Source organism: Momordica charantia, assembly GCF_013281855.1.
Source record: "Momordica charantia cultivar OHB3-1 chromosome 2 unlocalized genomic scaffold, Mcharantia_2.0 BLBB01000002.1, whole genome shotgun sequence".
Classification (NCBI taxonomy): Eukaryota; Viridiplantae; Streptophyta; class Magnoliopsida; order Cucurbitales; family Cucurbitaceae; genus Momordica; species Momordica charantia.
The window spans coordinates 9,797,655-9,815,660 of record NW_028275160.1 but is presented as its reverse complement, the minus strand read 5'-3'; the positions used below and the strand labels follow the sequence as shown (position 1 = coordinate 9,815,660).

General features: G+C 33.0%; 2 protein-coding genes across 5 annotated transcripts; both read right to left on the bottom strand.

Moving 5' to 3' along the window:
* Nucleotides 1-2,957: 2,957 nt before the first annotated feature.
* On the bottom strand, nt 2,958-13,898 carry LOC111017874 (B3 domain-containing protein Os01g0234100). Of its 3 annotated transcripts, none has more exons than XM_088120951.1 (7): nt 13,758-13,898; nt 8,921-9,187; nt 7,841-7,872; nt 7,545-7,707; nt 7,243-7,449; nt 3,940-4,030; nt 2,958-3,844 (listed from the first exon to the last, which is right to left on the bottom strand). In XM_088120951.1, the coding sequence occupies exons 1-7, from the start codon at nt 13,773-13,775 to the stop codon at nt 3,084-3,086; spliced, it is 1,539 nt and encodes a 512-aa protein (XP_087977077.1). In that variant the 5' UTR covers nt 13,776-13,898; the 3' UTR covers nt 2,958-3,083. The 3 variants fall into 3 exon arrangements, with proteins under 3 accessions (XP_087977077.1, XP_022149446.1, XP_022149447.1); XM_022293754.2 differs by lacking the exon at nt 13,758-13,898 and adding an exon at nt 8,626-8,706; XM_022293755.2 differs by lacking the exon at nt 13,758-13,898 and adding an exon at nt 8,626-8,726 and having other exon boundaries at nt 8,921-9,060.
* LOC111017879 (uncharacterized) lies at nt 13,620-15,548 on the bottom strand. 2 transcript variants are annotated; one of them, XM_022293760.2, is made up of 4 exons: nt 14,968-15,548; nt 14,794-14,849; nt 14,324-14,572; nt 13,620-14,186 (listed from the first exon to the last, which is right to left on the bottom strand). In XM_022293760.2, the coding sequence occupies exons 1-4, from the start codon at nt 15,355-15,357 to the stop codon at nt 14,117-14,119; spliced, it is 765 nt and encodes a 254-aa protein (XP_022149452.1). In that variant the 5' UTR covers nt 15,358-15,548; the 3' UTR covers nt 13,620-14,116. The 2 variants fall into 2 exon arrangements, with proteins under 2 accessions (XP_022149452.1, XP_022149453.1); XM_022293761.2 differs by having other exon boundaries at nt 14,324-14,512; nt 14,968-15,544.
* Between the last annotated feature and the right edge of the window lie 2,458 nt (nt 15,549-18,006).

Below are 18,006 nucleotides of genomic sequence, written 5' to 3'. Positions count from 1 at the left end.
AAGAACGGACCAAACAACACTTAAATATTATTCTTGAGAAAAAGATTCAAAACACTTCTTTCAAAAATTATCTCGACCACTCTTTTGAAAAGCGACGAATTTTTGAAAGTACTTTTAATCGGTTAAAAAAGACATTTTAGGATTTGAAAAGTTATACCAAACTCATATCCTTCCAAATTATAAAATAACAATAAAAATAATAATAATATGGATTGATATAGTTTCCTTAAACAATGCAAGTCAAAAGAAATATTTGAAAGAGAAGGAAGAATTATAAGATTTGATTAAGAATGCGAGAGTTTCAATGCAAATTCCAAAAACGAAATTAATGTGGACAGCTAAGCCACGATTCTTCATATAGTTTTTTAAAATGAAAAAAATAATAATAATAATAATATTAAATACACACAATTTCAAGGTAGATCTGCAGATTTTCCCATTTATATATATTTAATTTGTTTATTTTGGTTTGTATTTACTTCTTAACATAAATGGTTAAGCTATAAATTTAATACAGAGTCCCTTAAAAAAAGAAAAAAATTCTCGATAGATTTCTAAAATTTTGTTAATTTCAACGTGAACTTGTGAATAAGACATATATTACCATCCTAAATATAAATAGTTCGATTTCCCACCAAACTAACAAAATAAAAAGATTCTAAACATTTTTTTGGTGCCGGTTAGTCCCTCTATCTTAGAAAGAATAATATTTTACAATTTTTTTTAGTACAACATATGATTCGGAACCACATTTTGGTTGGGATATATGGCTCAACTAGTTGAACCGACAACTTTTTATTTGGTTGAAGAAAAGAAAAAAAAGATCTATTGCATTCATCTCTTTTATCTATCAATTTTTTTAATATTAGTTAACAGAATATACCTACGACTTGATCGTAAAGTACCTAAATATTATTCTTTAAAAAAAAGAAAAGAAAAACTTCTATCTAAAAGTTTAGATGGTTTAATTTATACGACTAACTTAATTAAGACTATCGTTTAAGCCAGCAAAAGCTTAACGTGCACGAAATCAACCTACCACGTAATCTTTGCACAACTCGACAGCAATCTTGAAGCGAACGGGATTGCTGGTTAGACACGAAATTGAAATTCAATTTAGTAGAAAATGGATGGGGAGTTGGAAAGGTGTGAATAATGTTTAAAAGCATACACCTAACCCTTGTTTGGAATGGTAATGGTGGTCGCTGCTCTGAACTCTGAAAAATGGCTCAGAAACAGAAACCACAGACACAGACCAACATAAAAAACACAAGGACATTGCCACTTTCATTTCTTCTCTATCTATGCATTTATTTATTTATTTCTCTCTCTCTTTCTTTAATTTCCTTTTCCATTTTCCAACATTTTTTCTCCTACTTTCTACTCTCTCTATTATCACCTCACCTCTCTAATATAACCTTCCCAAAAATTAAATAAAAAATTTTAAAAATAAAATCCACTTGCCCCTCTTCTTGAGTTTTGATTTATAATTAACCATTCAATCCCTCTCAACTTTGGTGTTTTAAGATTTAGTCTCATCTCAATAGTTTATTATAATTTGTAATGTGAGGATTGAGCGATGGCCACCTACTTTAGAAATTAATTTCGATGTGTTTCCCAACACTAAATGTTGTAAGGTTAAGTGGCTTCCCCGTGAGATTAGTCGAGATGTGCATAAACTGGCTTGGACACTCACGGATATCAAAAAACAAATTTTTTTTTTCGATTGACGCTCTCTATTGTAAAAAAATATTGTTAAAGTTTTTAATGGAGTTTGATATGGCAACCATTCAGAGTCACATGTGGGATCTAGATAGATGCTAGGACAAATCGGCCGTATTATACCTCAACACGACTTTTTACGGTAGATGGTAAATTATTATAAATGCTAAACAATCGAAAATAAATAGTTATATGCCAAAGTTTAAAGGACTAAATTGTTAAAATTTAATTAGAAGTATATATAGAGAGAAAATTTTCATGTGTGGACTAATATGACTCAATTTGATCATGCCAACTTGTATGATCAAACGGTTATAAAGAAGACATGTAACGTTATTTGGTTTTGCCCTTTTTTTTGTCTTTTAATTTAATTTACAGACACTAATTGAATATTAATTGGTCCCAGATTCAATAATATATTAATTCCATAATTAATTTAAATATAATGACGTGAATTTTTTTTTATTTGTCAAAATTTATCATTCATCAATCTTATATTAAACCTTTTTTTTTCAATATAAGAAATGAATAAGTATCAAATATTATAACAGTCCACAACCCTACAAATTTTTTATAATGTAATAAATAAATATATACTCATACAATTAGATAGTATAGTTATTATTTTTTTAGTTATAACAAACGTGGGATGAAGAGATCGAATATTCAGTCTATCAAGAAGGAGTAAGATACGTTAACTGAAGTTGACATTAGATTGGCTTTACAAGAAAAATGAACTTTTAAGACCAAGTTTAAGATCTCTAATATTTGGTAGAAATTATTAGATTCAGTAGCTCCTCGATGAAAGAATCATTAAATTGATTTTGTGTTGTGATAAAATATGTATAGGAACTCTTGCTACCACACCACAATAAAGCACATTGCAGCTAATGTTCATGATCAAGTGTTGAATAATTTGCAACTCGAATTAACTCTACTACCCACTCGTTTGAGAGAGGATGTTGTTTCTGATCATGTTGAAGAGCGGAACGCAAGGGAAAAGTGGCGTTTTAGTCGACAAATGTTCACTCGAAGCTTCGAAACGAATATTTGGCTAGCTTCATATGATTGAACAAGTCATTTGCTCAATCACTATCATCCAATCTCATGTTGAATTGGTTACAAGTTCTTTTTATATGTAAAGTATATGTGTATACAATCCCCTACTGTAAATGATCATGAGCTGAGAATTTACATCATAGCTTCTTTGTCTCTACACATTTTCACAAGCGGTGGACGGGGAGATTAGATTTTTTTTAAAAAAAAAAAACAAAAACAAAACAAAATGCACGAAGCATTATATTAAAAAGGAAAAAAAAATATAATGGTGTTATATTACAGGGAGTAGAGTATATATATTATTACCATGGAGCTGAAACTTCTTCCTGGAACTTGGACTTGTAAACTTCAGCTTTTGAATCTAAGCCATCAATGGCAGCACCAAATCTATCACAAGCTTCCTTCAACTCAACAAGCTTTGTCTCAATATTTCTGATCTCATCATGCACATGAACTTGGTCATTTTTGGCATCTACCAACGTTCTTACATCTAAGGCGTTTTCTGATTCGTACGCAAGATTTGCGAGCCTATGGAGCCGAGTACGTAAAAATCCAACATTCATTCCAAAAAGCTGAAAGGCCCGGAGCGTTTTGTCCCAGGCAGAAAACTCGTCCCGTGAAGTAGAGAGGTCGCTAGCTTTAATGCAATCGGCGATAGTGATCGTCTCGGAAATAACTCCGGTAACTAAGTTTCGGTTCATGCCCTGGATGAGATTTTCGTGGAGGAACATGTTCTGACTGCAGCAAAGCTTGAAGTACCTTTTCCGCAGGTCTCTTGGCAGTTCAGGGTTTATTGATAGCCCATCTATTACAATGTTGAAGTCATCAAAACTTCTGATGTCCTTAAATGGAACCGCTGGCTGAAAGAGGTTGAAAGCAGCTTCCACTGTTTCTGAAACAACCACTTCACTAGTATTTTCAGAATATTCTGCTACCTGCCTTGGAGCTGACCTCAATGGGCTATGCTTTCTCTGCTTCTCAGGAGAGTCGAGTAGAGCCCCCTTTGCACGTTTTTTGTCTGAAATGTCGCTGCGCACCTCGGCCTTATTCTCGGTCTCTTTTCCTGTAGTCAAGGTTCAAGAGAATTGGGAATCATTAACATACAAAAATTTGCAAATGAACAGATGGTATCTAAAGAGTATCAGTGAATGGACCTACCGACATCGCTGTGCCTAGTATGAGACTCCAAATTGAGTAGGCCAAGAGCACCGTCCACTTCTGTTACATCACTTGCCCTTGTAACATAAACCTACAGTAGAAGTAAATTAGTGGGAAGTAACAAACAAGATATTGGTCATTAATAATTAGAACAAAAGCATGTTAAAACACAGAAAAATTCAGTTTCACTATGCATTGACCAGCTTTGCTTAATTCAGTCCGAGTCTGATTGTACGAAGTTAAAGGCTCATAACAAATATAGTCCACAACGGAATTTTAAGCAGCCAGGACAAAAAAAAATATAAATTAGATATGGCGTTTTACAAATTACACCAGAGAGATGAACTTTGACGAATTGGAAGGCATAGTTGATACATTTAGAATGTATTTTGAATATCTTTTCGAGAGTAAAGTTTCTAAATGAAATACTCTATTCATGCAAGCACCAAAAAAAGATGTAGTACCAATTATGTAGTTAGAAAAGATCATGAAAATTTTGAGAAATATTTTGATCAGTGGAAAGAGTGTTTAGAGTATTGAAAACAAATACTTCCAAAGCATACTATTAGTAGTAGTACTAACCACCTTCAACCTGTATTACATCAATCCATGCAGAATAATTTCTCCTAGATGATGGCCATGTAAAACAAATTTAAAACACGTTGCAATCAAATCCATCATCTAAGAATTTATCAGCAGGTAAATAATAAACAACACTTCCTATGATTTGGAACCGGGAGAAATCATAAAGTGACAAGATATTGATTAATAGTGACATATTTGTCAAATTACCCTTTAATCCAAAAGCTCAAGCTGATAGGCCACGATAAATTTAATCATTTATTACTTAACACTCTCCCTTGTGGGCTTGGAAATTTTCACAAAACCCAACAAATAGTTATCAATATTAATTGGAGAGGAAATGACATTATAGTTGCTCGAATGGTGTTTGAATACAGAACCTTCTACTTTATGCCTACTCTAGTATCATGTTAAATTACCATTGAACTCAAGTGCTTAAGGGTTACTGTAAATATGACCATTTATTATTACTTAATAGTAGTCTAACTTATTTTCCTTTATGAATAATTCATCTCACATAACTTGCTAAACTAACATTCTCAGGCTCATAACAATTTTTCTTTTTTTTATAAGAGACAAATATATATATTCAACACAACGGTTCTGAAAACAGCCCAATGGCCGGGGTAGAGGAAACCCCTGCCTAAGAAGCTATTTAACCCTCCAATCATTAACGATCACGAAATTTTCCTTGATCTAACTCAACATCCAAACCACTTATACAATTCACTGTATGCCTAAATTCACGAGGAATATGAAATTCTGAAATTTATAAAGAAACTTATTCCATGCCAACACATGATTGTGCCTGGGAATTAGCAAATGACAGTAAGGTTACATGCCAATAAATATAGGACTTGAAGCAATTCACTAGATACTTCTCAGATTAGAGAAAAACAGTTCCAATATAGACAAACTTTAAAGAGGACAGGGAGCTCTCCTCCTTTGTCACGAGATCAGTCATTACTGCTAACTGATCTCCTTTCCAACTTACTACTCAAATGCTACTCTCACTCTAACAGACTCCATTTTGTATGTGTTACAACATATCATCCCTACCCTCATACCACACGCACATCACTCACCTGCCCATAATAGAAACTATCCCCTAACGCTTAGTTTCCCTGCCTCCCTTACCCATCTTTCACCTTGTATACATAAAAACTGGATTAGAGGCTTAGCATTCCTATCAATAACCCCAACCTAAACTTTCACCTTGTTTTCAAGGTGGAATGTAGGAAATTGTAGATTCAAATCCAAGCAAATGATTCCCAACTAACAACCTCAACCTATTGTCCTTTTCTCGCAGGATCTTATATTCCTCCCCCATTTCCATCACGATACTCCCTGGCGCTAGACTTGCCTACTTCCCCACAAACTAGTCAGCTGGTACCTATTCCCTCGTTTCCTTGCACTATCGGCTCAGTATTGAACCACTAACACTCTTCCAACTGGTGCAGAAGTTTGCTCATTCCATCCAGCAATACAGTGGTGTTCCATCAGAATCTTCTAGACTTCCACTACTACAGCTCCAAATATAGACTCTCTGGCTTCCATTATATGTTCATTTTCTTTCCTCTTGACGAGCCCACAAAAGTGCTCGGGCACCAATTTAAAGCAATTAACCGGATATAGCCAACTTTCAAGAGGTTTGGGACGTTCACTACTCATGATATTACTCACAGAGATACTGCTAGCTAATTGACTACCTTCTCCCTTAGTCCCTTCCCTCTGACCATCCCACTGACCAGCCAGCTTGATACAATTTTCACTCTAACAAACTTCTTTTTGTCTGTATTAAAGATGTCCTCCATTCCCTCATATCTCATGCACATAACACTCGCTCGTAATAGAGTCTATCCCTTATCTTCTGCAACACCCTTACCCGCTTTTCTCCTTGTAAATGTGAGCCATATTGGAGGCTTATCGTTCCTTGTAAGAAAAAAAGTGAATAAAGCAAATGCTAGAAACTTTGTCGATCCGCCAAATGAAAATGATTAAGTTCTAGCCTTCTACGTAGCTATTGATCAAATATATCTCAAACATGATGCCCTTCACATTTCTAAAATATCTAAGACCGTAATTCTGAATTAGGGGCATAGTTGAAGTATAAAAAATTTGTTTTTATCTTTTTTTTGTTCTCTCTTTTGGTGAACATTATTAAAAAAAATTACTAAAAAATTTAAGCAACTTACACTTCTGTAGTTAATACTAATTTGGAAATGAAATGATAATGTAGCAAGAGTTCTTCAACTCAAACCGTTATCTCAATATTTATATTAAGTACATAAACAAAATATTGATATATCTCACTGTCAAACAAAATAAAGTAGTTCACACATGAGGTGATATATTTGAATGATTAAATTCTCAAGGAGTTGCCATCCATTCACTCAATCCCGTATTGATATCACTGTCAAACAAAATAAAGTAGTTCACACATGAGGTGATATATTTGAATGATTAAATTCTCAAGGAGTTGCCATCCATTCACTCAATCCCGTATGTTCCTTAATATTTTCTATAAGACGGACTCCTTTTTGACGGACTCCTTTTTGTAGTCCATCTAGTTATATTGTCTGTCTATTTGACTAAAACGGATGATTTTTTTCTCTTTTTCTTCTTTTGCATTTAAATGAAATGATATACCATTTCATTCAATATAATATTCAAACTTCAACAAGTTGATGAACATTATGATAATGAAACACAAGATATTACCTTAAATTTAGCGGGCCCAACGAGTTGGAAGACCAAAACATCGCCCTCAAGCAACCTGTGTGCAGCAGAAAATTGTCTCCATCCAGCACTCAATCCTGTCTTATGTGCAATATATTTTACTTGAAAATTTCTCCCAGCTTCATCTTCTAAAATCATCGTACTATCTCTTACTGGCAAGTAAGACTTACAGAATGACCCAGGAAGCCCCTGTTATTTTACAAAGAGAAAAATATTGGAAACGCCACCAATTACTTCATCAATTATATGAGTCAACTTAAATCATGTATTTTTACTGAGCCTACCATCAAAAAACAGTTAGCAACATGTGATCTGACCAATGACTTCACAAAGCTAGGAAATTCCGGTTCCAACTTTGATCGAACCTCTAGTGCATGAATCACAGCCGACGATTTAAATTCCCCAGGAGAGCATTGATCGTCATATGCTGCTTTATTTTGCTCAAAGCTTCAAAAACAAAGATATTCTTGTCGTAAGATAATACTTAAATGACAGTTGTGTGGTGTGTAAGTGTACATAATTGTGCATGCATAAATACATATATGTAACAGAAGCAAACCATATGCCATATTTCACCTACCTCATAAACTTCCCTCCAGGACCAGTTACAGCCTGTTCAAGCATTGTTCAGAATTTTGGATTAGTTAGTTCCCGACATTCCAACACTAATTATAACAATTAAAAATTGCTCTAGTAAAGAGTAGAGGAATCTATGGAGGCTGCATTTGTTGCACCACTAATGCTAGAAATTAGGTGGAACGAAGGTATCAATCAATCAAAATGGTTTGAAAATAAGTTCATTTTCAAATGGACAAAACATGCAATTCAATGATATGTTCCACTCCTTGTAATTTTTCATTACCTTGCCCGTTAGTATTTTGATCTGTCTTATATCATCCAAGATTTGGGACCTTCCACTTTTCATACCAGTAATAATCAACATTACATGAGCACTTGTGGAGATAAAAAAAGTCTAGCTCGATTGAAGATTATAAGTTAAACAACCCTATCATTGGAAATTTGGAAGTAACCCAAATATTGAACTACATCATCACATTTGGAAGAAATGAATCTCAGAACTCTTCATATGTCCCGAAATGAATTGGCGATTATCATCATTATATTTTTACTCAAGAGTTAAGAAGTCTATTCACGTGTTATAATATCAATTTGATTCCTATATTTATAGAATGCATACAAAATTAGATTCCTTCAGATAAAACAGAATTTTCCACACTCGTGTTTTAAAAAATTGATTAGCCAAGAATCCATCGAAGTTCCCGAGCAGCAACTTCTCCAAAAGTCATAGAAGAAGTTTATCCCTCCTACGATAGAAACAAAAAAAGAAACAGAGTGTCGTCTCACATGGCTGGTTTTCCAATCCGCAAGCCTCTTCTTAACCTTCTGAACCATCAGATTGTCCTCCATTGGCTTCCGCGTTTTACCCTAGTACCAATGCGTATCACCTATTGTTAATCGCGAACACAAACAGGATCATAACCAAAAATAAATTCCCCGAAAGAACCTAAAAAACAACAGCGACACAACGCGGCGCCTTAACGACCAAGGATCGATCAACAACGATCAGAATCCATTTCCATTCGACTCATTCCGTGATTTCAAGACATGGAAATCGAGAGAGGGAAAGAGGAATACGGACCGAGGATGAAGAGAGCCTGTTCCTGGGACTCCTGACCACCTGAGAAAGCGCCATACCTCCGTCGTCGTCGTCCACCACCAGCGCCGCCGCCGCCGAAGATCTCCGAGCAGGGGTGGACTGGGATTTACGCCGGAAATCAACATCCATTGCGTTGGGGAAGATCAAGCATCCATAATCGTTAACCACCACACCTTGTGACGCGAACAAGATGGGAGAGCGAACAAAAATGGCGAAGATCAACCAGAAGAAGCAGCCCCACCTCTGGCTCTAAAATAGAAAAAGAAAATTATTATTTTTTATTTATTTTATTTTTATAATTCTTTATTATTATTATTATCATTATTGGATTGACGGAGCTCGTTCGTTAGAGGGATTGAAGCGGTTGTTCAGTTATTGGCGTTGGATGTCTGTCCAGGAATCCGGGAGGAAGGAAGGTAGGGGCAATAAGGGAATATAATTTATACGTGACCGGGTATTAAATTTTCGTCCACGCGTCAACATTTTCATTGACATTTCTTCATGAATTCGATTTAAGGTACGAATCAACATTTTTCATAGTATGCCAAAGCGAGCATAGCTTAGCGGTAATTGGCATATACCTCCAACCAAGTGGTTGTGAGTTCGAATCCCCCAACATGTTGTATTCAAATATTAATATATTTTATTTTATTTTAATAGTAATATCTTTTATTTTAACAATTTATTTAAATATTAACAAGTAAGAAGTATGTAAAATTAAATTATGTAAACTAAAAAAATATTAATGAAATTGTGTGAGACGAATGGGATGAGAATGAGATTATTCTTGAGAAATGAAATTACTCATTCTTAGAGAAATTGGATTAAATCTCATCAATTGATTTTATTTCTATATTCTAGTAAACACGAAAGGAAAATTTACCAAATTTCAATCGGCTCATATATCCGTCCAATGGAAATCTATTATATAGTGGAATTACTTAGATTACTTTAACAAGTTAACATATTGTACTCAAAAAATTTGTCTATTATTATAAATTAATTAATTAATAAAATGCTTATAATAGATGTATGTATGTATATTTATTGCAAATGCTTCCTTGTGTCTTAGGTATGCAATTTGACCCATGTCGAAACTCTTTACAATAAATGTAAGAGCTTTGAAGGTATATTCTCGCTTGTTCCTAAACTAAAAGAAAGATGTAATTGCCAAAAACAAGCATATGGTAATTGACATATATCTCCAATCAAGAGATTGTAAGTTCAATCCCCCACCCTTACTTTTAGTACCGATGTAATTTATGTTTATTTAATCTTTAATTATTATTTTTAAATGTTATGCTATTACTTATATTATGTCCTTAAACTTTTACCTTTGCAATCTATATATACACTCATATACACATCGGTAATATCAACGAAGAGGATCGATAGAAAAATGTTTTACCCATGCGGGTAAATATTTTCGTTCCGAAAATGACCATTTTCTTCTAGAGAAATAAATGTAAAATTTTACAAGGTACTGACAAAGGTATTGATGGAATATTCGTTTGGTTTTATTGAGAGATATTATAAATGTCATGGTCTTGAGTTTTTTTTTGCGAGGGTTGTCATGAATTATATGGACAAAGAATTTTTTATTTTTTTTTTGATTGAAACAATATGGACAAAGAATTAATAATAGGAATCTTTCCAAAGGAAAAAAAAAAAGAATTAATAAGAGGAACATAAAACAACTAGAACATGTGAAAAGTAGAAATTTGTCAAATGAGCATTTAAATTGTTTTCTTGCAACTTGCAATGACAAACTTCCACTATTTATTTATTTTTAATCTTTTTCATGAAATTAATTTAAGTGGTTTTTTTTTATACAACATGTGGGGTGGGGTTCGAACTCATAGGTGTCTTAAGCTATGCTCGGTTTGACATTAATTTAAGTGATTTTCTTTCTCTTTGTAATTTTGTATGTATTTTGACTTTAGGATAATTAACCAAGTTGGAAATTTTTTTAACGATAAAAAAGATTGTCAACCTAAAAATTTTAATTTCTCTAGCTAACAACTATCCCCGTAATTGATAACTCCAAGTTACCTTATTAACCCCATATTTGGTACCAAAACTTTAAAGCTAAAAATAGATTTCATAAATGAAGCAAATGTCCATTTTTCAATGAAGAAAATAAAAAGTACGTCAAATTTAATATTTTTGTTTTAAAAAACAAGTCTCCAATTATTTCCTCTTTTTTTTTTTGGAGTACAATTGCCATTAGTATTTTTTTTTTGTTTGAATTTATTACCATTTTTTAAAAAAAGATTTTATTGCCATTAGTATTATTATCATATCAACTTGAATTATTCGTGTTAAAAAAAACTTGAATTATTCATTAGTAAAATCAATGCCCACATTATTGAACTAGAAATTCTATTATCCTCCCACAAATTAGAGAAGGAACAAAAACCCATCATCTCGTTGTTCTTTTAATTAATTAAAACAAAAGACAAAATCAATAGTTAAACACTATTTTGGTTCGAGTACTATTTCATCTTAGTCCATATAATTTTGTTCATTCTAACGTCTATACTTCCCAAGTATCTCTTTAGTCTATGTATTTTTAAAAAGTAACTTTTTTTTTGTCTCAATTTATAAAATTTTAACACAAATTTTATACACAATAAAAATACTTCAATACAAATTAGGTATGTTTCAAGAAATTTAACTAATACAGTGTCAACTGTCATGCTATTCTAAAACTACCGTAGAAAAAATTGAGATAAAAATGACCAAAACTTTTGAAAGTATATATATGAATTAAGAGGCCGTTTGTTTCGTGGGAATCCAAGATTCCCATTGGATTGGACGGATATCTAGATTCCCACATTTGTTTTGTGGGGAATGTATGATACCTGAGTATCTCAAAATGCTCGAGTATCCTAGGATGCCCGTATAGGAGGCATCTAACGAGTTTTGGATTTCCTTTTGAAACGTGGGTATCAGATACCCGTGTTGAGGGCATTCGCTCTTTACATTTTTGTCTTTCATTTTTTTTCAATATATTTTCTTTCATCAATTTTCTTTATTTTTCCCAAAAAATTCTTATTTTATTTTGAAATTTATAATTTAAATAAATTAATGGACTCATTGTCTAATAAGCAATTTTATGTAATTAATTGTATATTTGTACATTACATTTACATATAAAATAAACTGCAATTAAATTATATAATATTTCGATTTATTTTTAATATTTTGAAGGAGTTATATTATTAATAATATTTATTATCATAAATATATAATTTTAAAGTAACAATTTTTTTGACGACCAATATATCTGTGATATCTTTCCTCTTAAAAAAAATAATAAGATAAATAAATTTTATCCAAGATAATACGAATTATATGATTATCTTTTTGGAAAAATATTAAAGTTGAAAATGAAATATATATTGAACTAATTTGCTCTACAAAACAACATATAAAAAAATAAAATATTAAATTAATTTAAATGAATTTATTATGTTAAATGAATTTATAAATTATATGAGTATTGGTGAGGGCATTTTTGGAACCTTCTATAAATTTAACACATTAAAAATCAAATTCGACTATCTTTTCTTATGAAACAAATATGACTATATGGAGATACCGGACATCTAAAATTCTAACTATCTGAAATTTCAGACATCACTAGATGTCGGACATCTGCATTTTAAAATACAAATGGTACTAAAATTCATAAAATCTCAAATATTATTTAATCCTAAAATCAAATTGGAAGAAATTTGTCACGGAATTACATGAAACCTGCAACAGATCGTGCCCAGAAAGAAAGAACTCATCCTCGCAATCATTAAACCGTAACAGAAAGCAACACTTGCTCAGTAAATATATATATATATTATTATTATTATTTTTCATATTTTTAAAATAAATAAATAAATTATTAATTTAAGGAAAAAAAAGGAAAAAAAGCGTCCCTTTTTCATTCCCCTTCCCACATCGGCCATGTCAGGGAATCTAATTCCATGTGCAACTTTATCCTTCTCTTTTTCACATAGCTTTCCCCTACACCCAAATTTTATTTTCCCCATTAACTTTTTTTTTTCTTTTACGAGGTAAGTTTTGGAGTAGTAAAAAATAACTATCAATTTTTTTTAACGGCTGTTTTCACCCGTAAATACTTAAATTTTATTAGTCCAAAATTCACTTGGAAAAAAAATGATAAAAAAAAAGTTAAACCCCCTTTTTTTTTCAAAATAAAATTTAACTGCCAATAATTGGAAAGGGGACCACAGAGAGAGAGGAAAATAGCAATAACAGAAAAATCCAAGTTATTTTTGACATTCCGTAGCTCTCGGCATTTTTATTTTGGGATATGAAAATTCGATCTGGAAAATTTTAGAGAGATAATTTGGTTTTTGGGTGTGTGCTGTAAATAGCAAATTATTCTTTTCAATTCTTTCTTCCCTTGATTTTGTTTCCACATGCCCCGGCCTCTGTGTCTAATCTGAAGTTGGAGAAGAATAAAAGATTTCTTCTCTCAGCCCTTGTTTGGGAATCGGGAAGTGAAAAAGAAAAAGAAAAAAAAAAGATTAATCAACGGAGAATGAAACGGAAAATTGGATAAAATTTTGAAGAAAATGTGTAAAAGATCAAAAGAGAACAGATAAAGAACAAGAACAAGCTTATAAGAATCTGAAAGAAGAAGAAGAAGAAGAAAGAGTTAAAAAAGAGCATAAGAAACAAATTTATGTAAGCAAAAGGACAAATGAAAGGGGAGTTTCTAATCTGTCCATAAAAAATAATAGCTAAAATTCAAAAGAACGAAAAATAAGGAGGAATTTCAGACTGGGAATCGTACCAGTGAAGAACTGATCATGTGGAAGCGTGTGTAGCAAACTGACGAATTTTAGATGCTCATCTTCTCGAATAAGATTTTTCTCTTCTTTTCTTTTTTGGATCAAATTCTTCCTAATCCGCTAAGGAATTTACAATTTCTCTTTTTCTGCAGAAGCGTCTCTCTCCGTATAACCCGTACGAAGAACAAATTAACGAGAGAGCGCTAACTGTACAATCAGAAAAGGAAAAAAGAGAGAAGGAGAGGGAAGTCTACAAAGAAGGAAGGATTGAATTAGTACGTACGCTCTAATGGAGGATTAAGCTAATATACGAGGCTAAGGAGAGATCAGAATGGTTCTATTTTCTTGATTTTGTCTTCTGTTATGGCTTTAATCGAATCCATTCGTAACGTCCTTCCAAGGGAACGTCCTCAACAATGTCGTAGTTGTACCTGAAAAGTGTGAAGAATCTCAAACCGTTAATAATCTTAATTTATCAACAGCGTACGTTTTTAACCAGAAATTGAAGAAATAATTAAACTATTGATTAGATCGTTTTGCTGAGTTTGATTTGTAGTCAAATACTTACTTCTCTGCGAAGCATTTCTGGAGGTTTTTCTCAGCGGATATGAAGAATTCTTCGAGATCGGATTCTGTCGGCATCTTCGCTACTGACAAAGACGATGTATCACCAGAAGTTGCCTCGCTTTTCCCTGCCGGAGACTCCATGTCGTCGGACTGCGCTGACCGAAATTTGCTAGACGGAGTGGTCTCTCTCCTACAAGAAGATGGAAAGGAAGAACGGAGTACTGAAGCTTTATGAGACTGTATTCGCAAACTGTATATTTATAGACGAAAGAGAGAGTGAGAGGAAAGAGGAAGAGGAAGAGAGAGAGGAATTAAAATCACAAACGGAAACAATTTATTGATTAATTTAATGGAGGCAAGTCCGTTTCCGAAACGAAACATTCTCTGATCTTTCTTCAAAATTTGAATTCAAAAATCACAAAAAGAGATCAGAAAACTCAACAATTTCAGATCTCGAGTCGGGAAAAAAACCTTTCTCGACTGCGATTTTCGTACGCTCGCACTCCAAGTTCATCATTATTCTCATCCTGAAAAAGCAATTATATGAACACACAAATTTTCAGAAACAAATCAAATAAAATTATTACAACCGTACCAAACAATCTCTCGACCAAAATTCAGAATCAAATTTTCAGAACTTCTCACCTCCAGATCCACGAACTTGATCACGCGACTCTCCTCAACAACCTCGCTGCAGCCGTTACTACTGGAGCAACAGATAGCGGACGCATCATCATCTGAGCAAGGAGTGGTAGAGCTCGTCCTCGGCTGGCGAAGGACAGTCGTCTCCGGCGGAGCCGTAGCAACCGAATTCTCCGGCAAAAGAATCCGGCGTCGTCTCCGGCTACGGAGCTTGAGAAACGACGTCGTGGCGGTGGAAAACTGAAACAGATCTGTTCCGGCCGTAATCTTCCTCTTGTTGGAGGTGGAAGCGGGCAAATCGTCATCATCCAAATCAGGCTGGGCGGCTCTGGTAGTCCTGAGGTCGAGCTCCATGACTGAAATCTCTGCAACTCCCCTACATTTCTTCACCATTATCTCCCACTCACTCACACACACTGTCGTCTGATCAACTCAGAATTGGTTCGTAGGGTCGTTGGTGTTTGACAGTACGAATCTGAAGAGAGAGAGTGGAGTGGAAGAGCTGCGTAGAGAGAGAAAGCTCTCTTCTCTTTCTATAAAACTCACTGTGGCTCTCAGACGGTGATGGTGATAGTGATGACGACGACTCCGTTATTCAGAGAGCCTTCCGGAATTTTTTTTAATCTTTTTATTTCATTTTCTGTTAAATTATAAATAGCTAAATTATAATAAATAAATATATATATAACTTTATCTGTTAAATTATGATGCAGTAGAATCTGTAACAATAACATGACAATTGATACAATGGAGGAATAAAAAAATGAGGAAGTGCCAATTTTTCAATGGTAGTGTTCAAGACAATATGGTCCTTCTGGGTAGGGAGCTAAATATTTTTCAACAAGGATACAATATTAATTTGTCACACCATTTTAGATTTTGCATCATCAACTTAACCTTCCTAATCAATGTTTGCGGATATTTTGAAAAATATTTATGAAATGTCAAGAGTAGTAGTTTTGAAATGAAAAAGGTTTAAAAAAAAAAAGAAAGAGATATTTTTTAAACCATGAGCCCGAAAAAAAGCAAAAAGGAACATAACCTCTGATACGATAAACAGAATAAAACCAGCAAAGTTCATAAGTGTTTTTTTTCTTTTTTTTTTGTTTTGAATTTAGCTATTATAATTTGACCCAATAATTTGGACATAATTTCAATTAAGTCTTTTAACTTTAAAATTTTTAATTTAGTCTCTATATTTAATACTCCAACCCTCGTCATTTTTTTTAGTTCTTTGTACGTGGAGTACGAGATCGAATCTTCAACTTTAAATAAAGTAAAGAAAGTACTTGGCTCCTCATTGAACCATTGTAACATCTCATTATTAAAAAGAAGTTCTTTATTTTTGCATTTATCTCCTTATCAAATATTTAATAGTGGTTAGGACAAGATTTGGTTCCAACTAGTGAAAAGCCACGTATTTTTCATAAGATGTTTAGATTGACTATGATTTTTTAATTTTGAGAAATGTGGATTGACTGCAATTTGTTTTACATGATAATTGCATTATCATTTAAGGCTAAGTGAAAAATAATTAAAAAAAAAAAAGTAAAATTTTAAAGTAGATTAAAGATAATTGAAAGACGATTGGATAGATTTATTCAAATTATAAGAAACAAAGAAAATTGTAAAGGTTTTTTTTTTCGAAATACAAGACTAAATGTGTAATTTAACTTTTATTTATTATTTATTTTGTGTAATATTTTCTTTTGGGTGAGCTGACGCCTTATTATTTCCCACTAGACATGGCCGGTGGTCCAGGGCAGGCACCGGACCCCGTTTTGGCAATGACAGGGGAATCTGTAAACGGGGTAATTTGACGGCGCAGTTATATGAATTGGTGGGCCCCACTGCCAAATTTCGTACCACTAGCAAACCGCCACGAGTCGGTGAGCGAATCAAGCAGTAAAGAAAGTAAAATTTGAGACGGCGATCTGTTACTAACAGTAACAGAGTTTCTAACGATACTGATCGGGCGGTTAAAAAAATCGGCAAAATCCCGTTCGGTAAGGAACCGGTCCTCAGCGTAATTATTGTGTACGTGACTGAAATGACATACGTACCCTTCGCTTTAAAAATTTGAAAAAATTAAACGAAGAAGAAGATGTGTGTAGGCGCATTTGATAATATTGCTGTAAATAATATTTAGGGGTTTATTATTCACACACACATATATATATACATATACATACGTTAGTACAATAGATGGCAGAGGTGGGATTTGAACTCACAACCTCTTGGTTAGAGATATGTATCAATTACCGCTAAACTATGCTTACTTTGACAGTATAATATAATTTTAAAGATGAAAAACTACCACTCAACTCGAAAGCTTAAACTAATGGGTTGGGTAAATTTAATTTATATATTCGATATCTAACATATAATAAATATTAAAAAATGAATTTAATATCAATATAAACATAGCTCGTCGGGTCAATTCCTTTTCTTAATTTTGATTATTTATGAAGGGTCCGTTTGATAACCATTTATATTTTTTATTTTTGGGTTTTCTTGTTTTTAGTTTTCTGTTTTTATAAAAAAATGGTTATCAACCCTATACAGTTTTTGGTTTTGTGTTTTTAAAAAACAAAAACCATATATGTTTGATAACCATTTTTTGTTTTTTGTTTTTAAAAAACAGAAAACCAAGCAATTTGGTAATCATTTTTAGTTTTCTGTTTTTAAAAAGTTAGAAAATTGAAAATACATATTAGAGAGAAAATTATATGTAGAGTAGATATGACAATGGTGTGGGTGCGAGTGAGGATGCTCCCATTCTCGTGCTCGTAAAAATTTTTAGTCTCCGTCCCCACCTCGTTATTCAGTTCGAGAGATGTTCTCGAGAAAAATTATCGGTTTTATAATTGTTTTTAATTATTTTTAGAATTTAAGTATAAAAAAAGTGTGATAAATATATATTAATTATTTAAAAAATGGAATCGGGGACGGGGTCGGGACATGCATTTCCTATTTTTGGGCTTGACCCTATGGAAATTTTTGTCATCCCTGTAGAGACATGAAAATACAAGTTTAGAGAGA

Excerpts from the sequence above, each read along its gene's own strand:
- LOC111017874 (XM_088120951.1), bottom strand. Across the intron at positions 7,450-7,544 it reads TTGCTAACTGTTTTTTGATG|GGGCTTCCTGGGTCATTCTG; the intron begins GTAGGCTCAGTA and ends GTAAAATAACAG. Across the intron at positions 4,031-7,242 it reads TTGGGCCCGCTAAATTTAAG|GTTTATGTTACAAGGGCAAG; the intron begins GTAATATCTTGT and ends CTTCTACTGTAG.
- LOC111017879 (XM_022293760.2), bottom strand. The coding sequence starts at position 15,357 with ATGGTGAAGAAATGTAGGGGAGTTGCAGAGATTTCAGTCATGGAGCTC. Across the intron at positions 14,850-14,967 it reads TCAAGTTCGTGGATCTGGAG|GATGAGAATAATGATGAACT; the intron begins GTGAGAAGTTCT and ends TTGCTTTTTCAG. Across the intron at positions 14,187-14,323 it reads CAGAAATGCTTCGCAGAGAA|GTACAACTACGACATTGTTG; the intron begins GTAAGTATTTGA and ends CACACTTTTCAG.